We start from the raw sequence: 19828 nt of genomic DNA on the forward strand, positions 1-19828 counted from the left end.
CACGTTTGATTACTCTGGATGTTTGGACATACCCAGCACGTGTTTATTGTTATTTATCCCCTTTATCACTTTCTAAATTATATTTCTTTTTTTTATTAAAAAAAAATAGCCACCCCTCTTACCTCTCTTGCACGGGTGCTTCTCGCTTCTCTTCCTTTCTTTCCCCCTCCGAGGTTGTTTACCTCTTACCAACTCATGACTTTGACGACCTCTTTTTCTTCTTGGGCGGGGCGGGGGGGGGGGGGGGGGGGGGGGGCTTCTTTTCTTCCCGACACAAGTTCAGCGTCATCCTGACCATTCTTTATCGAGAATCGAATCGTTGGGAGATGAGGAATATATAGTGTTATAAGAGTAATATCCCAATATCGATTGGTGTATAGATGGTGATCTTGAAGGGTCTTGACGAATCACGTAGAGAATCGGGCCGTGGATCTCGGCATAAGGCAAGATCCACCCCCGCCGTGGAGAAGCGGGGGAGCTAAAGAGAGAGAGGATGGGGGCAGTGGCATAATGGTCATGCTATACCTTTTATAGTCAATACTGTCATCTGTGCTGTGCAATCCATGCTGATACCGATACTCGATACTTTATACTTGTCAGTAGTAGTAGTAGTAGTAGCCGGAAGTGATGGACTATTGATTGGTAGGCCAATGTTTCCCATAGACTGACATGGCATTTCCCAGTAGTATGCCGTCACCCCCCCCCCTCTCCTCTCCCCTCCCCCCTCTCCCTCCATGGCCTCCGTCGGTAATGGCCGGCTCTCGGCAGGGTCGACGACGAGACAGGGTGTGGTCTCCCCCCCCTCCCCCGGCACAGCTCTGCTCTCGAACTCGATTCTTCTCACGAGTACTGCCCATTACCCTGTCGAGACCACTGCACTGCTACCGGTAGCATTGAAAATACAACAGCAGAGACGACTCGAACCATGTCAGTATCGGCCATGCAAGGACTGCACAGGATACGACCCGCTCTGGCGACCAGACGTCTCGTATGCAGAGGCTTTGCCACGACGGCCAGACGACGGGATGATTACGCCTTTATCGGACTGGGACAGATGGTATACTCTTACTCTCACCCTGATTCTTCCTTCTCTCTCCTCCCCCCTCCCTCTCTCCCCTTCTCTCGGCACGATCCTGGACGAGACCTAACACCAGCACACAGGGCTACCAGATGGCCAGGAATCTACAGTCTAAGCTACCACCCACAGACACCCTGACGATATTCGACGTGAACAAGGACGCCATGAGCCGTCTCGAGGCGGATACCCAGGCTTCTGAATCGGGGGGGGCAGAACTGCAGTTGGCGGGGAATGTGTCTGATGCGTTCAAGGAAGCGGTCAGTTTTTTTTTTTATGCATATATATATAAATATATATATATGGGAGGTTTTTTGTCTTGTCTTGTTTTTCAAAACTCGGTCTTTCTGACATCTCGACAGTCCACAGTGATCAGCTGTCTCCCCGAACCGCAGCACGTACGGGCCGTGTACGAATCGATAGTGGAGGAAGGTGCGGCAGCATCGTCCGACCGCGTCGTGATAGACTGCTCGACCATCGACCCTTCCACGTCTCGCTCGGTGGCCAGGTTGGTATCCGCTGCTGGGCAGGGTACATTCGTCGACGCGCCCATGTCGGGCGGTGTGGTGGGTGCCACGGCCGGGACTCTGACGTTTATGCTGGGAATGCCCAAGACTGCAGGTACGTCAACAGCCTCGGCAGAGACGACCACGAGAGGGGCAGACAGCACGGCAGAGACAAGCACGGCAGAGACAGGCACAGCAGAGGCGGGGGTAGGACCGGCAGCGGTGGCAGCGGCGGCAGCAGCTAGTCTGACGGATCACGTGGTGGCCACCCTCCTCCTCATGGGAAGCAGGGTCCTCCACTGCGGCGCGCAGGGGACGGGACTCTCGGCCAAGCTGGCCAACAACTACCTCCTGGCCGTGAACAACATCGCCACGGCCGAGGCCATGAACCTAGGCGTGAGGTGGGGTCTCGACCCGGCCACGCTGGCCGGCGTCATCAACGCCAGCACGGGCCGCTGCTGGCCCAGCGAGGTGAACAACCCCGTCGGCGGGGTGGTCGGGGGCTCCCCGGCGTCCAGGGACTACGCGGGCGGGTTCGGCCTCTCGCTCATGCGCAAGGACCTGAGGTTGGCCGTCGCCGCCGCCGAGGAGGCCGGGGCCAGGATGGTGCTGGCCGACGCGGCCGGTCGGGTGTATGCCGAGGCGGAGGAGGACCAGAGGTGCGCCGGGAGGGACTTTTCCGTCGTGTACAGGTATCTGGGGGGGAGGGAATAGAAAGCTAGGCAAGTGCTGCCTCTCGGACGTGTTCTCGGACGTGTTCTGGTACTGGAAAGAAGATAAAAGAAAAAAGAAGGGGAGAGAAAAAAAGGGGGGAAAGGAACTCATGGCTTACTGTCGAGACGTCATCTACCCCCAGATGAGCATCTCTCCCCGGTACAAGGCCAGTTCTGCTGCCGCTGGTGCCGGTGCTTCTACCGCCGGGGCAGCTGACGACGCAGAACCAGAGTCTCCAAGGCCACGCCGCTGGTCTCGCGTGTCGATACCCTCAACATTGGAGGGTAGTACCTGAGAGAGCGGGGACCTGGATGATGGAGTGTAGTTTTTTTTTTTCTTTTTTTTTCTTCTCTTCTTCTTTCCTTTTTTAGTCTGCCGCTTTTCATAGAACCACACACTTCATCGTTTCTTTGTTACAAAAAAAAAATACTCAGGTTTCTGACATCTGCCATCCGGATATCAGGCTAGTCTTGTTATAGATCGTAATTATATATGCATTATAACTTTCCTCTAATACTCTTTTTTTTTCAATGCCCCGTACATGCTATTGGCAGCATCATGCCCTACGATTTGACCAGCCTGTCACCCTCTTCGTCATCGCTACTCTCCTCTTCCTCACTTTCCTCTTCACTCTCCTCCTCGCTCTCTCCTTCTTCTTCTTCCTCTTCCGTCTCTTCGCTCTCCTCCTCCTCTTCCTCTGCCAGCCAGTCGTCTAACGTCTTGGTACCCACGCCTTCTCCCTGAGACGATCCATTCGCCTTCATGGGGTGGCTCCTGGCAGCATCATCGAGCATCTCACCTGCCGGAGTGGCAACTCTGCTGCTGCCGCTGTCGCCGTTGTCGCCGTACCTAGCAGTGTTGAGGTGCTGTTCTGAATCGCGCAGCCTGGGGTCGGGCTCCTGGCCTGGTCTTACCCAGTCGGGCAGCGGTTGGTATCCGGGGATGCCATGGAGGCCGCCGCCGCCGCCGAGCACAAGGGTAGATGATCCCAGGAGGAAGCCCCTGCGCGACTCGGACGGGCTGGGGGCTTGGGGTGCCGGTTTCGGCGCCAGCAGCATGAGCGTGGCGAGCTGCGGGACAGCCAGGAGGGCGCGGTACATCCTCGCGCGGTCGCGCAGGTCGTACGACGTGTCGTAGCGGACGAGCAGAAGTACATACTCCCATAGACGGGCGACGGGGTGTTCGTCGTCGATCTCATCGTTGTCCTTCTGCTGCGAGGAGAGCTCGCCATCAACGTCATCCTGAGCCTCCTCTCTCTCTTCCCGTTTCCTGTTGCCCTTTGCCTCCTCTTTACGGTTCACGTAATGAAGGTACACCTTGGCGGCCAGGAGAAGGATCTGCTGCTTGGCCGCCTCGGACTCGTTGGCGAATCCCTTGAGAAGAATACGCAGAACGTCCGGGGCGATGTTGTCCTCGCCATTCATGCCTGAGAACTCACCCACGAGCCAGATGATGGTGGCGCGGGCCTGCGGATCCGTGGCCGAGTCGAGGTTCCTGGCCAGGCGTACCACGGTGCCGACGTGACCCTCGGCGTCCTGCTGGATTAGGTGCCGGATGACAGTCAGCGATTCGGCCGCCAGGGTACCGTCGAGGCTGGTGATCTGACCCAGGAGGAGCCGTAGGCAGCGGGGAGCCGTCTTGGAATCCGACTGGGCGCAGCGGCCGATGGCACGCACTGCCTCCCGCACCAGAGCCTTGTCGGTCCCCTGTGAGAAGTGTTCCAGCTCCTTGAGGATCAGACTCTTGACGTGCAGCGGACTGTGTGGAAAGATGATGGCCAACACCTCTAGCTTGAGCTCCCACACGGGCTCGGCGTCCGTTGCCCGCACCAAGAAGTGGCTGGCGTACCTGACAAAGTCCTTGGGCCGCATCAGACACACCGACACAATGTTGTACAGGGCCACCTGCTGGATGTCGGGGGCGCTTCGAAGCAGCGCCACCAGCGGGCCAACGGCGTGCCTAACATACTCGGGCGTGCCAATCTCCACGTAACATCTGACCACGGCGACGACGACGGCCGAGTTGCGGCTCTGGAGTAGTGGCTGGATCCCGTTGAGCAGGAGGACTAGGTCAGGGTCCAGCGACGACGGCGAGGCACCCGAGCCGGCGGCAGCAGCAGCTTGGCCGTAAAAGTCGTCTATGCTCTCCTTGGCGGAGCCGCCACTGGCCTCCGTCGTCGTGTCCGTCTGTGGCCGAGGGAAGCAGCTCCGCGCGTAGTAGGACATGAGCCTCATCAGGGACAGCTGGCTCCACTCATCCATGTCGACAATCTTGCGAGCCAAGCCGCGGTAGTGCTTGTGTATCAGGTCGATGCGGGTGGGGCAGATCTCGAGGAAGGCCGAGGCGGCGGCGCCGGCCACGTAGTACTGCTTGTCGCCGATGAGGGTAGCCAGGTATTCGACGAGCTGGGGCTCCTGGCTGGGGTCGAGACGGTAGCACTTGGGTATGGCCAGGGCGGCGGCCTTGCGGACGTGGGGGCTGAGGTCGACGGAGCCCTTCTTGATGGCCAGGGAGACGATCTGGCTGATGACGGGGACGCGGATGCCCGACATGGTCTTGAGGGCGAGGGCGCGCACCTGGGGGTTCGAGTCGGAGAGGGATTTCTGTATCGTGTTGATGGACAACAGGGCCAGGTCGGGCTCCTGCTCGGCATGGCGGATCAGATAGATGTAGACGAGTTTCTTGATGTCAAGGTTGGGCGAGGCGACGTTTTTGACCACGTTTGAGAAGAAGGGGAGTGTCTTCTGGTTCTTGTACATCATCTGTCGTCGTGATTTCTTTTTCAGCACTAAAACAACCATGCAAGAGGGCCAGGACCAGGACAGCGCAGGGCGGGTAGAGCACATACCGACATCACGCGCCGCAGCCCCTCGAGTACCTCCCTTTCATTCCTACTGTCGAGAAGCTTCCGCATCTGGTTTCGATCCATGGGCCGTGAGCTCGTACGCATATTGCGCGTCGCCTGGGCAGCATCGAGGGTGAGCTCTCTCGCTGACGATGAGCAGGTTCCGAGACAAATCAGCACTGGTCCCGGAGAGGGTTTGGTGTATGTCAGAAGAGCTTACCCGTCTCCATGAGACTCGAGATCTTGGCGACGGACTCCATGGTGAAAGCTCCGGCTGGGCCCCCCGAGGGCGGAGGCAGTTTGGTACTTGGTCGAAGAAGTTTTGGTGCTGTTGTGTTAGTTGGTCGGCGATGGCTGGTGAGAGGATGACGGATATCCAGGATTGGTGGCCGGGAATGACGTGCAGCCTTTGGGAGCCCAATAGCGTCGAAGTTTAGGGTATGTATTTCCTCCACCTGGACAGTCCAAACCTCCCTCACCTTTGAACTTCTATCAAATGTCTCCTCCTCCTCCCTTGGCTTGAAATGCTATAACGAGAAAATTTACATGCAATGTTTGTTCCCTTGCTACAATGCTGGGTGGCAGGCGTCCTTTACTCCTAGCACGTCTTGACACGTATATCATTACATGATAAGAGCCATGATCGATGATTCTGAGGCCGATCACCAATAACACTCACACTCACTGTACGGTTGGGGGGGGGGAGGGGGGGTTACCCTAGGGGTCACCATTTTAGGGCCTCAGGACTGCGACACTCTGAACCCTCTCCGGTATTCAACAACAACAACAACAACAACAACAACAACAACAACAACAACGACAACGACAACGACAACACCATCATCATCGTCACCATCACCATCACCAGTGCACACAGAATGAATTGGTCAAAATGAGAGAACCTCATGGGATGACGATGCGAAGATGCCCAGCACCGAACTGGTCCCGCCAGCCCCACAGGTCCTTTCCCCCGTGACGCCAGCCGAGCTCTTAATCCACATCATCAACCATCATCGGCACCCGACGACTGTCGTCGTCGCTTCGCCGAGGCAGCCCTTCCTGGACGCCCTGGCCCTCGAGGTCGGCCCGAGGGTGCGGCAGCATAGCGACGAGATCCTCCCCAAGACGCTCATCCAGACAGCCGTGTCTCGCCACATCCGCCTCGTCTTCGCTCCGACCCCCACCCATCTCCGCGCCTACCTGGCTACCTTTTCCGACCGTCACAGTCACAGGGGTATCGTGCCGGATCCTCCGCCAGCGACCCACAGCAGCAGGGGAGGTCGGCGTCTTCATCGTCACCCTCTGCTGCTTGTCTATGCCTTCCTCGAGATACACCGCCTGACGAGCGAGTGGTCGGCCCAGGGCATAGCGGCCACGGCGGCCACACTCGTCGAGGCCGCTGCCCGGACCGGCTTCAGAGCTGCCGTCGTGGAGCCACGCGGGGGCGGGGGCGGTGGGGAGTATGCCTTCGAAACGCTGGACCAGTTCCTGCGGGAGGAGGTCCCGCTGCTGAATGGCGCGAGGAGGAGGGATGATACAGGTGACTGGATCGGGCGGACCGTCGACGTGGCCAGCATCCTGGGTCGGTGGTTTGATCTCGAGCCAGGAGAAGAGGGAGGATCGCAGGATACTGCTGCCGACGACGTGGGGTCGAAGCATGGAACGCAACCACCACCGGGCGCCGATGACGGAGCACAGCACGTGTGATATATAAGGAGAGAGGTCTAGGGACCGAAATATTCATTATTGATGCATTATCCTGTCAACGCCGTTGGTATCGTTATTTTCCCGTAATCATCAATCACCGTTATGCCCATGTGTCAGACGTCCTTCATATCATCACCCATGTACGAGAAGAAGAAAAGGTAAACGAGAAGACCAGAGCTCGCCTCTCATGATGAAATGTTTTGCTCCATCTCATTCATGTACAGTTTTATGTGAGCCTCCATCTTTTGATACTCCTCGTAGGCGCTGTGTACTTCGTTTTCGATGTTTTCCTTGAGATCGAGCATCTGGTCATTGGCCGGCTGGTTAGCATTATCCTCTCTCTCTCTCTCTCTCCCCACCTGAGTGGGGAGCAGTAGTCATTCTTACCTTCTTCTCCGTCTGTTCGATCCTGACCCTCCGAACCTCCATCTCCTTTGCATTCTCGGCATGCTCCTCGGTGAGGGCCTTGTGCTGGGCCCTGAGCTCGTGCATCTTGTCCTTGGCCTCCTGCGCCTTCTGGGCGCTCTGGTCGCGCAGACGATCCGTGCGCTCGGACCACTTGGCGAGCTGGCGCCTGAGCATGGTCTCGGCGCGCTCGACCTCGCGGGCGTTGTTGCCGCGCTCGGTGAGGGCGTCCCTCTGGCGGGAGTTGCGGGCCATCTCTTCCTCCTCCTTGGCGAGCTCGGCGGCGACCTCGTCGAGGATCTTGATGCAGGCGGCGACGTCGGCGGAGACGACGGAGAAGGAGTCAGTCGAGGTCTGGAGGGCGCGGGCCCTGCGGTCGAGGGAGTCGATGTGGGACTTGTCGTTGCTGAGCATGTCGCGCAGCTCGGCGAGCTGGTCCTGCAGCCTGGAGGGGCTCTCGAGCATGTAGGGTCTCAGCTTGTTGCTGTCCTGCTTGAGCATGATCTTTTCGTGGGTCCGCTGCTCGAGGGCGGCGGTGAGATCACCCTTGCGCTGCTTGGCCTCGTCGAGGCGGGCGGCCACCTTCTCCTGGCTGCGCCGCAGGTCGAGCAGCTGCTTCTTGAGCTCCTCGTTACGCATCGTCTTCTCGCGCACCTGGGCCTCCATGGCGCTGCGGTTGCGGTGCAGCGCCGCTAGCCGCTCCTCGCTCTCCTGGTTGTCGCTGTACAGCGCCTCGATCCGCGACTTGGTGCCCTCGGCCCGGTTGTAGTGCTCGTCGATGACGTGCGTCTGCGACTCGCGGAAGCGCACGAAGTTGATCAGGTACGAGAAGATCTTGACCAGCCGCTCGTACGTCGGTCGGTACAGATCGTTGAAGCTGAAGTCGGTGATGCCGCACTCGAACAGCAGCCGCCGCAGCGACGAGTAGAAGCCCATCAGATTCCGCGTGTCCGGCGGGATCACGTCCGCAAACTCCCCGCAAACCTCCTCGGCCGCCGACCGCATCGGAGGCTCCACCGTCTCCCGCGTCGCGTTCAGGAGGAGCTCTGCGAACCACTCGAATATCTGCTGCACATGCGCCGGGTTCGGCTTCTGCAGGTCCGCCACCGTGAAGGTGATGCCAATGTCGGTGATGCACCCGACAATCTCCCGGTCCGAGAGCCGCATGAACTCGTCGGCTTCCACCTCCTTCTTTCGTGTCCGCGACTGCCCGCTTTGCTGCGCGCTCGGTATGATGCTCATTCTCGGGTTGTATGCCATCTCTTTGGTGGTGGCGGTGGCGTTGTCGTTGTCGCGGCAAGATGTGTCGACCTGCTGGGTTGCGTGCAGTCAGCTGCAGCGCGTTGATGGCTACAAATGGGTTGGTCACTGTAAACACCAAGGCGCGTTGCCGCAGGGATCTAGAGAGTGGGGTCACGTGATATTCTTCCAAACACACGTCGAAGTACGTTGAAACAAGTACGTTGAAACAAAGGTGCATTCTACTATACCGTTGCTCTTTGTTCTCGACCTTGCATTTCCATCAGGCCTGTACCGGGACCTGATTCTCGCTCAGCTGTCCAGCGTGCATAGCAAGACGTGGGTTCAAGAAACCGACCACGACTCATACGAAGTCTTACACGTACATGATACCCAGCGTAATACACAGCTTCTCTCGGTTTCATGATTGATCTCACCAAGATGACGAGCTGGAACATTACACACCACTTCTGAATGGCGGGTAGCCTTTTCAGATGCCCGCTCGGCACACGCGGTCCATGCCGACAGGAGTCCCGGACCTGTGCAACTCTCACCTCATGGCACTGACTCCTGATGAGGAACTGCGGGGAAGCGCGGGTGTTGGGGGTGTGGTAGGAGAAAGCAAAAGCGAGTGCCTCGACAGTTGAGCTTCAATCCTCTGTGCTCCCGGCCGATGCTCCTTGTCGGAGGAAAGCAGGAGTAGACCGGAGAGTGAGAAGGGAGCAGGCTGCATACATGCACGTACAAGCACAGGCAGCGAGCTCTCGGACACGGCACCCACACCCACAGTCCTGTCACGCAGCCAAGTTGGGTGTTGCCCCGTCCATCTATCAGCGTGGCGGGTCGGAAGTCGATTGCTAGAGGATGCTGAGTCCCGGTTTCTTTGTTTCATTCTGTGCTCCGCCCGGTACCTGCGGACCACGTGCGCAGTTCGATGGCATCTCGACATCTGCTGCTCTCTGCTGATGGTCTGCCGATTGAGGTGTAGGATACGGTAAAGAGATGAGGACACTTTCGCCCGACCCCTCACCATACCTCCAGCTTCAGGGATCCAACGTCGAAGCATTACGAGCAATCCCTTGTCGGCACCGCGATATTGGCGAGGCGGACATGTGTCGAGAGTGCCAAGGTGATGGGCACATCTTCTCTTCTCGTGATACGTTCCGTCATGCGACATCTGCGAGGACGTGTTCGAGCGCGCAGGGGATGTATGCGATGGAGTGGCCGAGTGCCATGACTGCCAAGGAAGAGAGAAAACATGCTGTTACGAGGGATGGATTTTTTTCAGATGGTAGCATTGCTATCTCCACGAGTATCGCATCTCGGTTGCAACTTGCCTCCTGTCTGACTCTGCGCCACACCCACCAGCCAGCTTTGCCAATATTTGACCTCGTATGTGTGCCCGCAGGGCTTGACGAGTCCATTGCATCATCGACTGGACTATCGCTCCGCCGATAATAGCAGTCGGAGGATATTTTTAACATCATTATTATGCATCGACTTTTTTTTTTAGCTCAAAAATCCTTGGCACGGTCGCAGTGGCAGATCATGTCATAATAGTTATCAAGGAAAGTGTTATTATAGTGGCGGGCGTAGTATAGGCTTTGGCGTTTTGAGAGAGAGAGAGAGGGGTAAGGGGGGGAAATAGAGGGAGAGGGAAAGAGAGAGAGAGAGAGAGAGAGAGAGAGGAGCATTGGAGGGACACGGATAGATACTGCTGTTGGTCATGTTTCAATCCATGCGGCTATACCCGTTGGCAGCACTGCCAAGACTGCACAGAAACGTGTCGACTCGTCGCCTACGAGTGATAGCACACGTACATTTGCGGGAGGGACCGAGAGGAACCGAGAGGAACCGAGAGGGACAAGGCTGCAGGCCGCATATTACTGTTCTCGTATCGTACGTACTCGCAGTTCATCGTCGATATGGCGGGAGGTACAGTACAGAATGAAGGATGCTGCGCGTACTCGTAATGTTCAAAGACCTTTCCTGTCGACGGCGTCTCGGCAGGTGACAGACGGATAGGCTTAGTCATAGCTGCAGAGCATCGAATTCCCCACATGCAACTTGCTAATACTGACAGGACGCCCATCCGTTATATCGATATTGCATACGGGGTAATAATAGTAGCGGTGATAGTATCATTACAGAGTGATACCAATACAGCATTGCTATGACCTGCGTAGTATCGATCTACAGATTGCGAGTACTGATGCGGCTGGTTTCTGTTCCTTCTCCTCACCTGGCGGAGGAGAGTATTGTTACGCCCCGCAGCCAACGAGGAACAAGGAAGAAGAGGTAAAAGGAAAGAAGAAAGAAGAAGGAGGAAAAACAAGGACAATCCCAATATTTCCCAAGACAATACGAAGACGGTTGCATAAATGTCAATGCACCTTGCACTGTGTGCATAGATATATGCATAGTCTTTTCGGTACATGTAGCCACACGCAGCTTGTCCGAGAAGAGAGTAGAGAGAGAGAAGGAGGGAGAAGAGAGAGCCCTCTCGGTTGCGCTCCCCCGTCACCCTCCATCACGCGACTTCCCAAATGGTTTGTTATTGGTGTCAGACCAACATCCCGATTGAGATTGCAGGGTGATCAACCGATGGCTGGTCTGTTTGTTTGTCTGTTTGTTCTCAACATCATTTTAAAATGAATACATTACCGCCGTTTCTGTACCTGGATCTTCAGATGGTGTAACCGCAGGTGTGTGTGTGTGTGTGTGTGTGTGTGTGTGGTGTGTGACACCCCTCCCGTTCTAGAGGAGATTTTGTCTCAACAAGGTCTCTGATTTGTCTGCGATGCAACTTGATTGTATTTTTGAAAAAGAAAAAAAAAGAAGGAAGAGAAAAAAAAAGAAAAGAAGAGAAGAGAAAAGAAAAAAAGCGAGGATCGGGAGCTGAGTATCAGTACCTACTATACTCGTAGAGTCGTAGAATAGAAGCAGAAGGTGATGAAGTGAGCAAGGGTTACCGAAACAGGGCATATAACATCACGACTCTCTGCGTCGTAGACTGAAAGAGAAGACTCCATTCTATATAGTCTGTACAGGTTACAGATTATATGCAAGAGACTTTTTTTTTTTTTCCGTTCGGTCTTCCTCTTCAAGACTGGAGTCAAGACGTGGAGCCAAGACTGGATGGAGTCAAGACCTTGTCCGATAGCCCCGCAGCGGATACCAGTTACGCAACACGCGAAGCGACACACATCACGGCTAGTTGATTATTACTCGTACAAGAGTCGAGAGTCAGGCGTCGAGAGTCGAGAGTCAAGAGATTGAGGCAAAAAAAAAAAAAATTATAAAAAAAATATAAAAAATAAAAGGAGAGAAGAAGAGAGGAGGAGGAAGGAAAGATGGGATACCATGACCCCTTTAGAGTGCGTGACGATCGCGCGTGCGTGCTGGCGTCTGCCGGTGATATCACTACCCAACCTTGATGCCTCTACCACCAAACCCCCCAAGGGAAGGTCCCCAAGGCCAGAGAAGCGGCCCGTCAGAAAGGGGGGGGGCTGTGTGGGCAGCGGAGGAGCGGATGGGCTGACTCGATCCGCAGCGTGGAGACGACAAGTGTATACGCGAAGGTCGGATATTGGCATAGCTAGCAGCAGCGGCTAGTGACAGCAGCTACGCGATAGCAGTCCGCAGAGACCGCTAGTGATGTGGTATCCAAGCATCGGCAGCAGCGAATACGTCGTACGCGTGTAACTCGTGGCTCTGGTGATGTCAACGAGGCTGATATCACGCAGCTGGACGAGACGATGGAGGAACTCTGAAGCAGTCATGAAGCCTCGAGTCCTTGACGGGATGGGGTCGAACGGCAAGGGCCAGGGGGGGGGGGCACCTACTCGTACATATCAATACTCGTAATATAATAGGTAACAATACTTCACTTGCTTACCCGTATCGGCGCAGCCTACGAGTAAATCGATACCCGTAATACCGGCCACCCCGGTCAGTTGTCAATGGATTTCTTTGCCTTTCTTCCTTCTTTCTTTTCTTTTTCTTCTTCTTTTTTTTTTCTTTTGGGTTTTTTTTTTCTGCCGATCGACACAGCAGTTGTCGTGATACCGATCCAAGACCATCCGGACACTGAGCACTGAGCGCTGAGCACCTGTCGGGACCATACCATGCCTGTACGGAGTACATGTACAGGCACTCACAGGCCGTCCTGCAGGCCATGTCCCCTACGAGCAGTACGAGTATACGAGTATTCTAGACCCAAGTCCCAAAGTCTTAGGTCGAGTACGGATGGGTGAGTGAGGTGAGGTGGGGTGGGGTACGGTGCGATGCGAGTACTTAAACCCCGGTACAGGATACTTGGTCAGCGCCACCACTCGTATGAAGTCGTAGCTGGTACGGCGGATAGACGGCGCGCGCCAAGTTGTCGAGATGGTCGGTGCCCTCCACTCGACGTTGCAGATGTCTATCGCTCTCTCTCTCTTCTCTGTCTCTCCATCTCTCCGTCTCTCCGTCTCTCCGTCTCTCCGTCTCTCCGTCTCCTGATTGAACATGATCGGCATCGAATGGTATTATCGGTATCGATTCATCTCCATAGAGAGACATGTTGGTAACATCACCACCAGTCACGAGGGCCAGGGATAACAACTGACGGGAAATCCACCAATCGTCTACGACCATCGATGGCGCTGATCTTCCAGCAGAGCAGACTAGCGAGCAGGGCACACACACCCCCGGGCCACCCGCACGCACACACATCACCATGCGCTGTGCTCTGCTGCTATGCTGATACCCTGATGCATGGTGCAAGGCACGGGCAGACAGCCTAGACGTCCACCACGTCGTCCGTACATGTACTATACAATCTGTGCTCTGCACTCCGTACTCCGTACGCGCAGGCCCGTAACGCCCATGCTCCCTACGCTCATCGCTCTCTGCACGCGCGGCTCACGCTCCGCACGCACGCCGATAGCACTGAGCAGAGAGGAAGGGTACGGTGGGCCGTGCGCGGTACGTGGCCTCCCACGCTCCTCCTCCATCCGCGCCGCACCGCTACGAGTACAGGTCGTGCTGCGGATACAATCTATGCCCGTACGGGTGGTAGATACTCCTACAGGCTACGGGTGATGGGACGATACATGCATGGGCGGGTTAGGTGATGCAGCTGGCCTGTATCCGTTGCTCCTGACCCTGCCAGCCTTGATTTTCCGAGCGCTCTAATCTGTACGGATACAGCTACCGACTGATACAGACTACAGCGCGGCGCACACGTACCACCCCCCGGTTACAGCGCTGCTGCAGTGCCCGTACGGGTAGAGCCTGGAAGTCGACAGGCGTGGCTGACTGCCGTGATGGATCCCCATGGACCGGGGGCCCACCGGCCACTGCCAGACAGGCCAGGGCGTGATGACCAGGGGAGGCCTGCCTGTGCTGAGAACAATTCGGAGCCGGTTACCCCATACAGATTAATACCCAGTGCAGGGAGAGAGACCAGAGAGACACGCACACCTACGACAGAGTTTTTTCGAGCACCTGTATAAGCCCGTACATGCATGTAGCGACGATGACGATGATACTTGAATTGGGATGGCAGGAGATGGGCAGCGCCGGCTTATTGGCCGGACCACCCCTTCCCCTTGCGGACCCTGGTAGGTACTGCAGTGGATGTACAGATTACGGATTACACCGTCAAGACCAGACTGTGTGAAGAGGGAAGATACGGAGTACGGATCTGTACCGTGGACCTCTCTGCCACCAGCATCCGCCACACCGTTAGCACCTAGTGCTGCTTTGCTACCTACTGCCTGCTCCGTACTCCGTATCACTGCTACCGTAAATAACAGCACAGCAACAATCCATCCGCCCGTCCTGGTCAAACCGTCCGACTAATGGTGGTCCCCATCCCCACCGTCCCACACTTTTTCTCTCTCTCTCTCTCTCTTTCTCTCTCCCTCTCTCTCTCTCTCTCCCTCTCCCTCTCGGTCTCCCTCTTAGTCTCTCTCTCTCTCGCTCGCCCCCTCCCTTGTACCTTGTACTTTACCCTCCGTACTCGTACAGGCGGCTCACCCACCCACTGTACCGTACCGGTCAAGCGCCCTCCTCCGTCTCCCTCTAGCTCTCTCTCCTCCCATCTCTGAGTCTCTCTCCCACGCCACCCACCACCACCCGCCTCTTTGCCCTGGACGCCCAACCGTTCGGCTGAACCTCGTTTTTTCCTCCTCCCTCTGTCTTGCTCATCTTCGTCTCTCTCGCTCTCTCCCTTCTGATACTACGAAATCGATATCCTCCAGACGACCGAGGCTGGCCTTGTCTAATTCCTTCTTTTTTTTTTCCTTTTTCCTTTCCTCTCTTCCGTCTTCCTCCTGACAAGTCTACCTGGTCGATCTACCTACATAATAATAACCCAACCGCCCTGCTGATTATTACATACGAGAGTATTACATACGAGAGTAAACGCACGAGAGCCGCCAGACGACTACAGCCTCAGCATTCCAGTCGAGCCGTGGCAACGCGCAACCCGCTTGGCCCGAGTCATCGACAACAACATTGAAATCAACCGTCCCGACGCCTTGTTCGGCCCCCCCCCCGTCACTGCTGCCCATGCTGCTTCGAGGCATGATGAGGTCTTGACCCATTCTGTCCCCTCGTCACCAATCAACCTTGTCCGATACAAAACATCCCGCACGAACAAGGCGACCGGCAAACGCACGCACGCACGCACGCACGCATACACCACAATGCCTGCTCTTTCCAGTCGCATCCTGACGAGCAAGATTGACCAAGAATTACTCCAGTAGCGGTCTCGGCCTTGTTTCTGTGTACCTCGTCTCTGATCAGAGATTGGGAACGGGATACCACGCCGTCCGCCACCAGCATGGCAATGTGGCCCTTTCGCCGCAGGAGCGATCGGAAACGCTCTCGCAGCGGAGCCGCCCTGTCCGATGCCGAGGGCCCTCCTGCGAGGAGCCAGACGGAAAGCGCCGGCGGCACATCCTCGTCGACGACCGCCGCCGTCTCCGCCGCACCGAGGAAGCAGAAGAAGAAGCAGCGTACCGAGCCTGCCAAGCTGCAGCGACGACAGCGCGCCTACAGCTTCTCCCCGGGCCGGCAAGATGACCTGGGTGCGGACAACAGCCGCGGCCGATATCCCTCTCCCCAACGGCATGGCCAGAACCCAAGCCACGGCGCTCGGGAGGGACGGCCGCGAGGCGACGTCTGGGATCGAACCCCCACCCTCTATCACAACCAGGCCAGCAGGCGACCAGACAGACCCAAGAACGTCAGCAAGAAGAAGAAGAAGCAGGAGGCCCGCGACAGGGCCGCCGAGGTCAGGGCCATGAGCACATTCGACCCCGTCCGGCCCGCCGCCGAGGACTGGACCTCCGGCCGCCCCATGATGAAGGAGAGCAAGAGGATCAAGTCGACGCCCCATTTTTACGGCCGTCCCCCGTCCGACGTGTCGCTCCCGCTACCCGGCTCCATACACTCGAGCCTGTCCTCCGAGTCCGAGTTCCAGACCTTCCGGGTCTCGGCCCTCGCCTCCCTGGCACCCCGCCCGACGCTCCGCTACACGGCGTCCATGAAGCACACCCAGAACAAGGGCAAGGCCCTGGCTGGGAGGGGACCCGTCGTCGACGACGACACATCGCCGCACCGGCGGGTAGACTACCTCGCCGACGACCTCAACGCCAGGGACCTCCGTGAGCTGATGGAGCGCGAGGACAGGCGGCGCGAGAGGAAGCGCCAGCGTGACCGCGAGAGGGCCGAGAGGAGGTTGGCCCGCCAGGCCGAGCAGCAGAAGGCCGAGGCAGAAGAGGCCAGGAAGTCCGGAACGCCGCCTCCCGAGAACCTCGAGCGTGGAGTCGCCGGGCGCGACCTGGTCGGACTGGGCATCGACCCCGCCTCTACGAGGGTGACGACGTCGGAGAAGTCAGAGAAGTCGGACAAGTCGGACAAGTCAGTGCAGTCGGACAAGTCGGACAAGTCAGTGCAGTCGGACAAGTCGGACAAGTCAGTGCAGTCGGTAAAGTCGACCAAGTCAGTGAAGTCGGTAAAGTCGACCAAGTCAGACAAGCGTTACTCGGATAGGTCCATCCATATGGCCGATGCCGAGGACGAGCGGCCCGTCGAACCGTCACGGCTTTCGGACCCGCTACCCAGCCGACGCGAGCCCGAGGTCATCCCCGAGATCGGCGAGCCCGGCGAGCTTGGCGACACGGCGTCGACCAAGCCGCAAGACTCGGCAACATCGCTGGCGCCGAGCTCGCGCCTGGTCGGTATATTGCGCTCCAAGAAGTCCAAGTCGAGATCCACGCTGGCCTCGGAGAGGGACAAGGCCATGTCACCGCCCCCCGATGTCATCGACGAGGAGGCGACGCCGCGGCACAGCTCGTGGAGCAGCGACAAGCGAGGCCGCTTCTCGCTCTCGTCATTCATCCGGTGGGGCGGCAGGCACAGGCGCAGCTCGGGCGGCCCGCCGTCCTTCTCCAACACGTCACGCGAGGAGATGCAGGCATCGTCGGCCGCGGCGCAGCCCCAGACGCCGGCGCAGGCCCTGGCCAGGCTGCAGAGCGACGACCTCAAGAAGGGGCAGGAGCCGCCGTCGCAGCCGCCCAGCGGCATGTACCTGTCTCGGGGGCCGAGCAACGGCGCCAGGCTGCGGACCAAGTCCCGCTTCCGCGAGGACCTGCCCGAGCTCCCCATCTCGCCGCCCGACTCGCGCATGCAGTCGCCGGAAGCCGAGCCGGCCCGCAACGACGAGGACGCCGCCTACCACGGCCGCGCGCAGCCGATGGCCATCCCGCCCCGCACGCAGCAGATCTCCCCGGAGCCGCCGCAGTCCCTCTCCATCTCCCTAGCGTCGATCGACTCCGAGGGCTCGTGGCTGTCCGGACGTCTGAGCGCCAGGCGGTCGGCCATGCGGGAGAGCATCGCGCGCGCCAACCGCATCGACCAGGAGCACTCCGCCGGCACGACCCAGGAGGACCTCGGCATCGCAGACGACGACTACATGGCTCGTCTGGCCCCCCACCACCAAGGCCACGCGTCCGTCCTCATCGGCGGGCGTGCCAGCAGCGATGACGGCGACGAGGTCCGGGAAGAGCAGGAGCACGAGGAGGAGCGCAGCAGCCTTGCCGGCGATGCCGGCGTCAAGCTCGGCGCCGTCGGCGGCTCTAGGCCTCACATCGTCCACCCGGACAGGTACGGCAACAACCGATCCACCATCCGAAGCCAGGAGGGTCTCCTGAACATCGAGTCTGGAGACGACGACGGCGGCGGCGGCGGCGACGAGCAGTACGATGAAGACGATGACGAGGAGGACAGCGCCACGACCGAATCCCCCGTCACCTCTACCGCTGCGCCCGTCGACATCCAGCGCGCCAGGAGCGTCAACCTGGGTAAGGGTGGGCACGTCCGCAACTTTAGCGCCGGAAGCGCCAAGCTGCTGGACATCACTCCTCGAAACTCTGTCGATACCGGACTTGTTGGCAGGAAGTGATTTGCGCGTCGTCCGAGCACGAGTTGAGAGTGTGCCTCTGATAATTCTCGACAATTTTATTGTTTCCTCTGAGCACTTGAGCTTTTTCTCTCCTTGTTTTTTTTTTTTGCCTGAGCACCACTTGAGTAGCTTCCCACGAGAGTCTGAATGAGCTGTACGGATCACCAGAGCCACATATAACACAGCACAAGGAGACGAAAAAACACAACAAAAAAAAAAAAAAAAAACGACTACGACACCCAACTCGACAAAAGACGAAAAAAAATTCAAAATACAAAGAAAAAAAGACACAATCCCATGACGAAGAAAAAAAGAAGAAAAAAACACGGAAAAGAGGATAAAATCACAAAAAAAATCGAAATGCTACAAAAACAACCAAAAAAATTTGAAACGAAAGCAAAAGATCAAAAAAAGGGGAAAAAAAAGGGATTGTGTCGATTGATATACACAAGAAACGTCAAAACCAAAACTACCAAAAAAACTCGGAAAACGGGGTCGCGTTGATATGCGGATCAAAAAACAAAAAAAAAACCGGAAAATGACTAAAAGCATAAAAAAAATGGAAAACGGAAAATGGCTCTCTCGGTACACTCTCACTCATTCTTATGGCTCGTGGCTCGTGGCTCGTGGCTCGTGGCTCGTGGCTTCATGACAAGGAACTCAACACTCGACGCTCCATCTCGATGATAAGGCAAGGTAGGAAGGTAGGCAGGCAGGCACTTGGAGTATCATGGACTTTTCGATTCTGTTTTATTGGGTTTTCGGATCTATTGTTTTATTCTTCTTCGTTTTCTGCCTCTCTTGTTCTTGAGTTGTTCTGATTTTTTTATACCCCCCCCCCCTTTCCTCCGGCCTCCCCTCGATATACACTAGGAATTAGGTTGAAAGCATTTTTTTTATTTTTCATATTTTTTTTTCAATTTCCTATCCTTTCTTAATTCGTTTAGTATATATCCAACGAAAGAAGAAGAGAGGAAGAGAGGAATGGTTGAATTGAAGTCTACCTTGGACTCGGCGGGAGTTTGGCTAGACTCTATTGATCTGACCATGTGTAATCTATATAGCAAGGCTTCTTCTGTCTGACATCAGTGCGTGCTAGTATTACTACTACTTGATTCTGGAGGGATGGCAAGACGGTCAAAGGAAAGGTTGGGTACGCGATGTCTGTTTTTTTTTTCCCCCATTATTGGTCTATGTTCGTAGTGAGTACGACTATCGTATGCTGCAGTATTCTATTTTTAAAAATAGGATATGTATTATTAATAACAACTCTGGAGAGTTATTCTATAATCTATAATTTATTTTCTCATACCCCCAAAAAAGAAGATTGAAAACAAATGAAAACAAAGAATGTAAAAAGAAAGAAGAAGAAGAAGAAAAAAGAGGGATAAAAAAAACCATGACGACATGGAAAGATTTGGAATGGTGAGATTTGGAATAGCATCAATACTACTCAATATGGAATCTCAACTCACCTTATATATCACCAGCAGACTCATCAGATAAAACCCCGATTACAAAGTCCGGTGTCGGGTAGATGACGGCAATTGCGCAACTTTTTGATGGCAAATGTTTCCAAATCATCAGGGTCTAGGTCAATGACTAATCCAGCCAAGACCACCCTGTGACGCAATTTTCACGGTGGATTATTAACGCAGTTCCGCTTCCCCGCCATACGCCATAGTCCCTCCTCCCGTACTTGGGCCATTCACTCTACTGCTCTCGTTCCATACAATTTTTTTTTTTTTTTCCCTCTCTATCTCCCTCTCCCTCTCCCTCTCTGGCCCCCCCCCCCTCTCCTCCCCCTCCAAGCAATCCTGCCCCTCATGTCTTCCTCCTCCTCCACTCTACGACTCCTTCGATCCGCAGCTTCTCGTCAG

At 56.2% G+C, this 19828-nt stretch overlaps 6 protein-coding genes across 6 annotated transcripts in view; 4 read left to right on the plus strand and 2 right to left on the minus strand.

Annotated features, from left to right (window-relative positions):
- Positions 1-925: 925 nt before the first annotated feature.
- On the plus strand, positions 926-2295 carry GMORB2_0629 (3-hydroxyisobutyrate dehydrogenase; the record flags this gene model as incomplete). The annotated part of the gene is made up of 3 exons (XM_035462614.1): positions 926-1057; positions 1162-1335; positions 1438-2295. The coding sequence occupies 3 exons, from the start codon at positions 926-928 to the stop codon at positions 2293-2295; spliced, it is 1164 nt and encodes a 387-aa protein (XP_035325544.1).
- Positions 2296-2858: 563 nt separating this feature from the next.
- Positions 2859-5400, minus strand: GMORB2_0630 (AP-3 complex subunit beta; the record flags this gene model as incomplete). The annotated part of the gene is made up of 3 exons (XM_035462615.1): positions 2859-5057; positions 5144-5286; positions 5361-5400. 3 exons carry the CDS (start codon positions 5398-5400, stop codon positions 2859-2861), a joined length of 2382 nt encoding a protein of 793 aa, XP_035325545.1.
- A 664-nt stretch (positions 5401-6064) lies between these two features.
- GMORB2_0631 (uncharacterized protein) lies at positions 6065-6847 on the plus strand (the record flags this gene model as incomplete). Its single annotated transcript, XM_035462616.1, has 1 exon — positions 6065-6847. The coding sequence occupies one exon, from the start codon at positions 6065-6067 to the stop codon at positions 6845-6847; it is 783 nt and encodes a 260-aa protein (XP_035325546.1).
- Positions 6848-7032: 185 nt separating this feature from the next.
- Positions 7033-8494, minus strand: GMORB2_0632 (kinetochore protein Nuf2; the record flags this gene model as incomplete). The annotated part of the gene is made up of 2 exons (XM_035462617.1): positions 7033-7167; positions 7235-8494. 2 exons carry the CDS (start codon positions 8492-8494, stop codon positions 7033-7035), a joined length of 1395 nt encoding a protein of 464 aa, XP_035325547.1.
- A 6829-nt stretch (positions 8495-15323) lies between these two features.
- GMORB2_0633 (uncharacterized protein) lies at positions 15324-17948 on the plus strand (the record flags this gene model as incomplete). The annotated part of the gene is made up of 1 exon (XM_035462618.1): positions 15324-17948. One exon carries the CDS (start codon positions 15324-15326, stop codon positions 17946-17948), a length of 2625 nt encoding a protein of 874 aa, XP_035325548.1.
- A 1399-nt stretch (positions 17949-19347) lies between these two features.
- The window catches only part of GMORB2_0634 (thioredoxin 1), a gene marked incomplete at both ends in the record, with an annotated part of 1502 nt that continues 1021 nt past the window's right edge, over positions 19348-19828 (plus strand). The window contains one exon of the mRNA XM_035462619.1: positions 19348-19373. Within this exon, the coding sequence (XP_035325549.1) occupies positions 19348-19373 (26 nt within the window). The remainder of the gene's footprint in view (positions 19374-19828) is intronic.

The sequence above is a fragment of the Geosmithia morbida genome (assembly GCF_012550715.1).
Source record: "Geosmithia morbida isolate 1262 chromosome Unknown scaffold_0, whole genome shotgun sequence".
Classification (NCBI taxonomy): domain Eukaryota; kingdom Fungi; phylum Ascomycota; class Sordariomycetes; order Hypocreales; family Bionectriaceae; genus Geosmithia; species Geosmithia morbida.